This window comes from Hyperolius riggenbachi, chromosome 3 (assembly GCF_040937935.1).
Source record: "Hyperolius riggenbachi isolate aHypRig1 chromosome 3, aHypRig1.pri, whole genome shotgun sequence".
Taxonomy (NCBI): Eukaryota; Metazoa; Chordata; class Amphibia; order Anura; family Hyperoliidae; genus Hyperolius; species Hyperolius riggenbachi.
In genome coordinates this window covers 246,053,270-246,063,305 of record NC_090648.1, presented here as the reverse complement: position 1 = coordinate 246,063,305, position 10,036 = coordinate 246,053,270, and the positions used below count along the sequence as shown (strand labels likewise).

Sequence of the window (10,036 nt, the reverse complement as noted above, 5' to 3'; positions counted from 1 at the left end):
TCCCATAGACTTTACTGTCCCCTCCCCAACCCTTAACCCTCCTGCTATACGTTTGTCACTGGAAGTAGGAAGATTCGACCGGCAAACTGTTTATACGCATTGTTAGATGAAAGGATTTGACGTTCAGTGCTCTTTTATACATGGTACTTTCATACCATAGCTTTTCTGATCATAAAACTGCAGACATTGGAATTGAAGTTTTTCTTCAGTCATCGGTAACATATCCTGTTACCACGCTTTATATTGGCAGTGATGTACCTGTGCTCGGCCCTGTATGGATGCAATTTTAATGCATGATGTGAGTGCGATAGTCAGCTCTTGTTAGAGGTGAGCACTATCTACAGGGGATATCTTGAGATTTTAATGTTTTTATCATTCCCAATAAAGTTTAGTTACAAATTCTATGAGCAACCAGCGTTTTGCCTTATGTTATACTTTAGTAGGCTTCCCACTTGCATTTGCAAGTCAACCATTCAAGGACCTAAAACAATTACCCGCTTAGGAGCTTTACTACTAAAGTATAGGAAAAACGTACATAAAATGCAGCACCAAAGGATTAATGTTCTCCAGATACACAGCTTTGAGACCGCCAGGAGAAAAGCACAATGTTTTGTGCATTGTCTTATAACATAAATCTAGATTAAAGCAATTCCTTAATCTACCATACCAGAACATTTGGATAGCCCAATAAAGATATAGAGTAACAAACTAAAGCACTTTAAAAAACCCACAGGACAGTAAAAGTAAATGTTTCACTTTATTCAGTTGAGGCATGCATTCCAATCACAGTTCTCCTCTGAATCTTTTACATGTCCTCTGTAACAGAGAAAAAAATCAGAGCATGGATCCTTAAGCACTACCCCAAATATATCATGATTTAATACTTACTAAAACTGATAAACCATACAGCTTGTGGAAGAGAGATGCGATAGAGCCATCAGAGTAGGCCTGGACTAGAAAAACAGCGATACAAATACATATAACTGTTAGATATAAAGGAATCCCTTTAAAATCAAGCATGCCTATCCCAGCAGAGAAAATCAGATGTGGGAGATATTCGTTGTCATTTTGAAGAGGCCAAGTTGTTGTTAGCAAAGTCAATGAAAAAAAAAAAAACATTTTACCAGAGGCCATACTGCTTACATCATTTACATGTACAGGTGTTCAGGACCGATCTACCTGTACATTAAAAAATATAAAATGAACATCCCCATAAGGAAGGTTTGTGCTGGAGTGTGCCCTTGGGGAGGCCGGGATTGGGGCGATAGGCATTACTTCCCTACAGGGGCTGTTTCTCCATCACCCTGTCTGCATGGGGTTCACCATCTTCCCAAGAGAGCAACCACTACTGCAACAGTTTGAAGCTCCCACAGTGGAGTCTCGAGCCGCCGACTACCCCAGTGCATGCCAGGAGATGTAGTCCATCAATGTCAGTACATTTCCCAGATGTACTCACATCCATGGATTTCATTTCCAGGAATGCATTGTGGTGGCTGGGAGCGTGCAGTACCATCGAAGCTTGAAGCTCTGGTCACTCCTTGTGGAAGATGGAGAACCCCATACAAACAAGGGCGATAGAGAAGCAGCACTCTGTGGGTGAGTAATGCCCATGACCCCAATGGTACACTGTATCACAAACCTTTCTTATGGGGAGGTTCATTTTAGATTTTTAATGTACAGGTACTCAGGTCCTTTTAATGGTATGTAATGACATGATAGCTAAAGAAGCACATTTTCCAACAGTGGTATATACAGTATATGAGAAAAGCCACATCTTATTTCGGGCCTCCCTCTCAAGTCACACCTGGAAGCACTGACAGACACCAGTTTTATTTAGCCAATCACAGTGCACAGCAGTCCTCCATGCATCCATACAGCTACCGGTCAAGCACTGATGTGGTGTCACTGTAGTGCAGGGTGGCACTGAAATAAGGCTGTGTTGGCATGAGCAAAGAAAGAATGAGGCAAATGGGAGGAGACAACTGCTGAAACAGGGGACTGAATGGGCGGAGAAGAAGAGGGAATGGTAGGGTGATATGAGGGAAGGAACACTGGTAAGTCTGCTTCTTCCTGTCTGAAAACCTGACTATAGCCAAAAGTAAAATTTTTCAAGGAGTGATTATAGGGACCTGAGGGATGCGAACAATGCAGAGGTATGAAGATCCAGCAATGAACATACCTCTGTGTTTACATTAGCTAGGTTTTGGGTCAGATACAGTGGCTTGCAAAAGTATTCGGCCCCCTTGAAGTTTTCCACATTTTGTCACATTACTGCCACAAACATGAATCAATTTTATATGAATTCCACGTGAAAGACCAATACAAAGTTGTGTACATGTGAGAAGTGGAACAAAAATCATACATGATTCCAAAGATTTTTTAAAAATCAATAACTGCAAAGTGAGGTGTACGTAATTATTCAGCCTCCTTTGGTCTGAGTGCAGTGAGTTGCCCATAGACATTGTCTGATGAGTGCTAATGACTAAATAGAGTGCACCTGTGTGTAATCTAATGTCAGTACAAATACAGCTGCTCTGTGACGGCCTCAGAGGTTGTCTAAGAGAATATTGGGAGCAACAACACCATGAAGTCCAAAGAACACACCAGACAGGTCAGGGATAAAGTTATTGAGAAATTTAAAGCAGACTTAGGCTACAAAAAGATTTCCAAACCCTTGAGCATCCCACGGAACACTGTTCAAGCGATCATTCAGAAATGGAAGGATTATGGCACAACTGTAAACCTACCAAGACAAGGGCGTCCACCTAAACTCACAGGCCAAACAAGAAGAGCGCTGATCAGAAATGCAGTCAAGAGGCCCATGGTGACTCTGGACGAGCTGCAGAGATCTACAGCTCAGGTGGGGGAATCTGTCCATAGGACAACTATTAGTCGTGCACTGCACAAAGTTGGCCTTTATGGAAGAGTGGCAAGAAGAAAGCCATTGTTAACAGAAAAGCATAAGAAGTCCCGTTTGCAGTTTGCCACAAGCCATGTGGGGAACACAGTAAACATGTGGAAGAAGGTGCTCTGTCAGATGAGACCAGATTTTTGGCCAAAATGCAAAACTCTATGTGTGACGGTAAACTAACACTGCACATCACTCTGAACACACCATCCCCACTGTCAAATATGGTGGTGGCAGCATCATGCTCTGGGGGTGCTTCTCTTCAGCAAGGACAGGGAAATTGGTCAGAGTTGATGGGAAAATGTATGGAGCCAAATACAGGGCAAACTTGGAAGAAAACCTCTTGGAGACTGCAAAAGACTTGAGACTGGGGCAGAGGTTCACCTTCCAGCAGGACAACGATACTAAACATAAAGCCAGGGCAGCAATGGAATGGTTTAAAACAAAACATATCCATGTGTTAGAATGGCCCAGTCAAAGTCCAGATCTAAATCCAATTGAGAATCTGTGGCAAGATCTGAAAACTGCTGTTCACAAACGCTGTCCATCTAATCTGACTGAGCTGGAGCGGTTTTGCAAAGAAGAATGGGCAAGGATTTCAGTCTCTAGATGTGCAAAGCTGGTAGAGACATACCCTAAATGACTGGCAGCTGTAATTGCAGCAAAAGGTGGTTCTACAACGTATTGACTCAGGGGGCTGAATAATTACGCACACCCCACTTTGCAGTTATTGATTTGTAAAAAATGTTTGGAATCATGTATGATTTTCGTTCCACTTCTCATGTGTACAGCACTTTGTATTGGTCTTTCACATGGAATTCCAATAAAATTGATTCATGTTTGTGGCAGTAATGTGACAAAATGTGGAAAACTTCAAGGGGGCCGAATACTTCTGCAAGCCACTGTATATTTTAGAATTGTTGGTAGAGGACTGCTCAACTAACCGTAGATGAAATCTTGTCCTACAGTTAGTTGGGCAGTTAGTTGAAAAAAAAACAAATCAATTTGAGCAATTAACTGATACACCATTTTTTTACATCTTTCAAGTGAAGAGTAAACAATTATACAAAATCACTCAGAATATTACTATATTTGCAAATAAGCATAGTTAAAAAAAAAATGGAGGAAAGCAAAAATTGGGGTCAGTTATACTGCAGGTTTCAAATTCTAAAACTAATTTAGAATACACATGCTAAATTCAAACTGGCTGCAAGGACAGTATTCCATTTTCTTTGCTGTAAGACAAATAACTCAAGGATAACATACATGTTGCGAACAGAACAGTTATAAACAGTCTGGCCACTCCTGCATCTTGCCAGCCAATGTGAGAAGTGGTCGAGTAATGCGGCCAATATGACAACAGATTCTGTTTATTTACATTTCTGGAATTTGGCCAACAAGAATGCAAAATGACTTGGCTGGCAAAGTCTCAAAGCCTTATCTAGAATGGCGGCAAGAGTCAGCTCAGAGATGACCAAAGGATGGAGGTGGAGAGCAGAGAACAAAAGTCCCAAAGGATTGGTAGCAAGTAGATAGGTGAAATTTGGAGGAGATATTGACAGGGGAGGAGGCAGGTGAGTGGACAATGGAGGGAAACAGAGGACATAAAGCACTGGTGCAGAACGGAAACCAGAAGGTAACACAGGTAAAGGAACAGAGCAGAGGGGAGGACAGAGGTTCTTAACACCAACATTAGCCATCGTAAATGTGTCCTCTGCACCCATTTGCTGTCGCTAAACTTTACTTATTGCAGCTACAGGAAAGCCTTCTTCTGGACTTGGCCAGCTAGGTACTGTCATTTTGTGTTCTGGCTGGCCAAAGTTAAAAAATGTAAAGTGATTCAGTTGGCCACTTCACCAATGTGGTTGGCCAGATCCCGAAGTAGCCAACTTTGGGTTCTGGCCAGAACATATATATAAAACCACCCTTTTGTACACATATATATTCACAAACCATTTATATATTTTAGCATATCCAGTGCAATTATTGAAATGTGTTTTTGTATTGAATCCTTTCATCCCAGAAACATCTATGAGGATGATGATCCTGAGTGGGTGTCACCATTGTTTTGCAGCTTAATAAATCTTTCAGAGCGGGAAGAAATGGGATTTCCGCAAGGGGATTACAACAAAACAAAAAAAAATAAATCTGAAAAGTGGCGGCAGGTAGAATGTTTCAAAAACATTTATTTGTTTAGCTTTTTGGACCTTTACATCTGAATTTTCGGAAAATCTTTGTTGCCTTCCTAGAAGACACGAACATCCTACACCGACTACCTAACTGATATAAGTCCTTAAAAACACAGAGGCCTTAATGTGCAATTGGTATACATGTAAATTAAAAGCCACAAACGTCTCAATCAATTCTCCTGAGATGTGATGGCAACAATCCATACCTATTACTTGGCAAACTGTAATATTTGAATCTCCTGCTAACAGCAAGTTACCTGTCCAGCTTCTTGTTCTCTTTAACATTTGTGTGGGGGCAGTGCATGCATCATCATTCCATATGACCAAGTTCTTGTACTAATACCACTCTAATGACTTCCTTTACATGTAACTGCCTCCTATGCATGAAAGCAAGGTGCTGTATGGATGCCAGATAAAATCTTGACAAGTAAAAAATATAAACTATATTCATTACACAGCATTGAAAGTTATTAGACGTTAAAAGTGCCTCATTTCTTTTAAAGTGCAATAATCCCTTAATTGTTCAGGACACATTGCAGTCACATCACCACTGCTCCAAGTATCTTCTTTGGCCACAAAAAAACTTAAGAAAACAGTAGTCACTGGACTGATGCAAGGAACATCGCTTAATTCCAAGCCCTCAGATGTAAAATAGCATAACCATAACAATACCGTATTACCGTGCGGAGACAGCCAACAGCAATATTACTGGTACTACAGTCAGCAGTGTACAGAAAGTTATGTTATAAGCGCGATTAGTGGTACTCGAGTACAGTGAAAACCGCTACATTAATACGCATTACCAATACGCATTACTGTAGCAACACTTGCATTACTAGAGCACCTAGAGTCGTGCTAATAGTGTAACTCACGGTACACTGCTGGCAGTAGTTTCGGAAAGATTGCTGTGCACTTTCTCTGCACAGCAATATTATCGCTGGTTAGTGCATAAGGCCCCTAGTGCCTTTCAATCCAGATACTGAAAGTACAGAATCACTATTTCTTTGGGAATTTTCTTTTTTTAACCTCTTGGGTGTTTCATGTCTACCTAGATTTCTGTGTCAAGTGTACACCCAAAGATGAGGTGCGCACACTAATCAGCCTTTACCTGTGGCATTAATCCTAGTGCATGACTGGAGACAGGAGAAAGTGCCCAGGTGGGGGAGGGGGGGGGGGGGGGGGAGATGCAGTGATGGAGCAACAGTAAGCAGATTCTGTGGTCAGACTGACTATGTCTCAGGGTAACTGCTTCATGGATCTTTTTTTTTTACCCTGATACAGTCGGGTTTACCACTCTGTAGGTTAAGTAATGATTGTCCATAAAATATTGTTCGGGAGTTACATCAGGTAAAAGGGTTAGCTTTGAGATCTGCCTTTTCCACTTCTTAAAACCCAGCTGCAGCCAAACTTAATTTTGCTTAGGGAAGTACAGGGAAGGTGGAGAGCCTCGGTCAGGCTTTTATGGTATATGTGTTCTCCTAGGAACACCCTCACTAAATGTGAGCCACCAGTGAATGAAAGAGAGTGGAATCTCTACAACAAAAACACAAAATAAGTGTTTTTGCAAGTGTTGGACTTTGGAAAAAGTTTTTACTGAGAGAGAACAGACTTTGGAGTCTGTGGCCCATTTGCAATTAACTTATTCTGCTCAGTTTTCTCCTAGGAGATGATTTTCAATTTAAAATAACTTTTTAGCACTCTGCAATTGAAAAAAAGATCAAAAAGTTGGTGAAAAGGTACGGACAAAATATTCGGAGTGTTTTCTTGCTCGCTGGTGGTTACAGGTTGTGAAAATATCATCTAGGAGAAAACTCAGGTGAAAGTTAATTGCATATGGGCCCATGTGTTAGTTAAATGTCAAACATTTATTTCACTTCTACAGTCTTGACTTTATGAGTTTTCTGATGTGAAATAAGATTGGAGTTCTGATTGAAAGTCCTGCCACATAGAGGGCATGTAAATGGTTTTTCTCCTGTGTGGGTGATATGATGCCTCACCAGATTGGAGCTGCTAGAAAAGCCTTTCCCACACACAGTACATATATATGGCTTCTGTCCAGTATGAATACTCTGGTGCCTGACCAGACTGGAGTTCTTAGTAAAACATTGTCCACATTCTGAACAGATATAAGTTTCTCCTCTCGTGTGAGTCTTCTGGTGCTCTGCAAGGGTGGAGCTTCTGGAGAAACCTTTGCCACATTCAGAGCAGACAAAAGACTTTTCACCAGTGTGTGTCTTCTGGTGTTCCACTAGATTGGAGCTCCTGGCAAAGCATTTACCACAAGCAGTACATGCAAAGGGCTTTTCCCCTGTGTGAGTCCTCTGATGATCTATTAGATTGGAGTTCTTGGTAAAGCACCTCCCACATTCTGAACAAACAAAAGGTTTTTCTCCAGTATGGATTCTCTGATGATCCACGAGAGTAGAATTACTAGTGAAGCGTTTTCCACAGTCCAGACAAGCAAATGGTCTTATTCCAGAGTGAACTCTCCTGTGGGATTGAAGGTGAGACTTTTTGGTAAAATTTTTACCGCACACAGTGCATTCATACAGCTTTTCACTTAGTGAATGTAGAGGTAGTTCTGACTGACAGTCTTCAGAAGATGGTGGTTTATGGTCATCTTTCACTATGGTCTGGATTATACCCACATTGTCCAAAATCCCGTTCAGATCTTTATCTGGCTTCCCAAATGTGCAATCTTCTGCTGCTACATCAAGATCATCTTTGGGTAAATGCTTGGTTATCTGTCGGCTGTCCCTGGCCAAAGCTGGGTCTTTTGCAGGGTCTTTCTTTTTTAGAGACAAAACAGTGGTGTCTGTGCGATTCTTCTTTTTACGTGCAGGAAACTCACCAAATACAATCCGTGTAGGCTTACTCTTTCTCTTGCTTGTTTTACTTTGCAGTAGAAGATTTACGTCAGACTGTTCAGTCACTCCTTCGTGTTTGACAGAATCCATACTGGTTTTACTGCTGCTTGACTCATTCATACTACTATGGACAGCAGATCTGCCTATAAAAAGAAAGCATAACTTTATTTGTAAAAGGACAATGCAACAAAAAAATAATTCAGGTGCTGTGTTACTAAACAAAGTATGATCTTGTGCTTCATTTTATATCAAATACTTCTTCAGAAGTGTTGTAAGAATACATTATCACATTTAGGGCTGGTGCACACCGAGCGGCTTTTTGGGCGTTTTCAGATCCGCTTGCGGCTGCGGATCTGCTTGGTCAATGTATCTCAATGGGGTGGTGCACACCAGAGCGGCAGGCGTTTTGCAGAAACGAAAAATGCCTGGGTGAGGCATTTTTTGGATTGCGGATGCGTTTCTGCCTCAATGTTAAGTATAGGAAAAACGCAAACCGCTCTGAAAAACGGCACTTCAGAGCGGTTTTGCAGGCGTTTTTGTTACAGAAGCTGTTCAGTAACAGCTTTACTGTAACAATATATGAAATCTACTATACTGAAAACCGCAGCAGCAATCCGCAAAACGCTAGCAAAACGCCTCATAAAAATAAAAAAAAGGGTTTAAAAATCTGCTAGCGTTTTGCGGATCTGCTAGCGGGTTTTGGTGTGCACCAGCCCATACAGTGGATATGAAAAATATACACACCAAGTTAAAAAGCCAGGATTCTGTGATTTCAAACAAGAAAACATTTTAAAACGTCTCCCACCTTAACAGTGGGGCAGCTGTGTTGTGATATATCGGTATGCGGCATCCTAACGTACTGCATGCGGTGCGTTACTGCAAAATTTGTGCATTAACAGTAAAATGAAGCATACATTTCATTGACTGTATGCTTCAGGTAACATGCAGCGAAGCTTTCACAATTCTTTGCGTTCCTGCTGTTACAGGGATCACAACGGACAATTGGCACGTAGCCATAATGTGATCTATAATCTGTACATTGCAAATGAAATACATAGAAAGTACAATAAACTGGCTGCATAAATATGCATTTCCTTAAAATAATACTTTATTGAATCACCCTTTGATTTAATAACAGCATTAAGTCTTCTTGGTTAGAAGTCAGCATGGCACGAAGACTAAACAGGAACTGCAAATAGTTTGTTGTACCGGAGAATTGGACCTCCGCCTATTCAACCTAACTTCAAAAATTGAAAACGTGTGGGTCTCTACTAGCATGCCTTGACACCTGTGTACATATCACAATAGTATTTTTGTTGTTTAGTCATACTTATCTTGTTTGGATAATGTTCATTTTTCTCTTAGCTTAGGTGGTTCAATTTTAATGTATGTTCATAGTGGCCGTAAATATGTTTCTATTAGATGAAGCTTTTCAAGAGGAAAGATATACGTGAGGTATCAAGATTCTCCATCCTCCTCCCAACCTCTTTTTGATGCTCAGTAATTAGAATGCAGTATTCGCTGTCCAGGGTCCTCTCCTAGGACCAACCAGTAGGACAGCTTAGGTTAATCTTTTTCTTACCACTTTTGCGGTAAGCCTTGATTAGGTTATGAGTGACAGTGATTGGTATGAAATTTGTTCTTGTAATAGAGTTAATGCTTAGTAATATACAGACTAGATTGGCTTACCTCTTCAATAGTCCTATCCTATTACATATAATATTAGTCAAAGTTATTACGGCATTGTACGTTATTGTATGATTTTATATTCTCAGGTTGTATTTGATGATCAGCTGTTATTGATTGTTACAACATTATATTTTTTACTTTGCAAAATCAATAAAATTTGGATAAATGGAAGAAAAAAAAAAAGTCATCATGGCACATCTTCACTTGGGAATATTTGCTAAGGCCCCGTTTACACTTAGTTCGCATTTTTTTTTCCTTCTCCATAGAAGTGCATTGTGAAAAAGATTACGTGTGAAAGGTGCCATAAGAAAACATGGGCATTACTTTGAAAATCAGTTGACCTATCAGTTATAACTGAGAGCAACTGATTAAGTGTAAACGGG

The 10,036-nt window shown here is 40.6% G+C and overlaps 1 protein-coding gene across 6 annotated transcripts in view; it reads right to left on the bottom strand.

Annotated features, from left to right (window-relative positions):
• Nucleotides 1-4,035: 4,035 nt before the first annotated feature.
• Nucleotides 4,036-10,036, bottom strand: part of LOC137563522 (oocyte zinc finger protein XlCOF7.1-like) — a 54,654-nt gene continuing 48,653 nt past the window's right edge. For all 6 annotated transcript variants that reach the window (XM_068276092.1, XM_068276093.1, XM_068276094.1 and 3 more), the window contains one exon: nt 4,036-8,107. In XM_068276092.1, the coding sequence (XP_068132193.1) occupies nt 6,963-8,107 (1,145 nt within the window). In that variant the 3' untranslated portion in view covers nt 4,036-6,962. The remainder of the gene's footprint in view (nt 8,108-10,036) is intronic.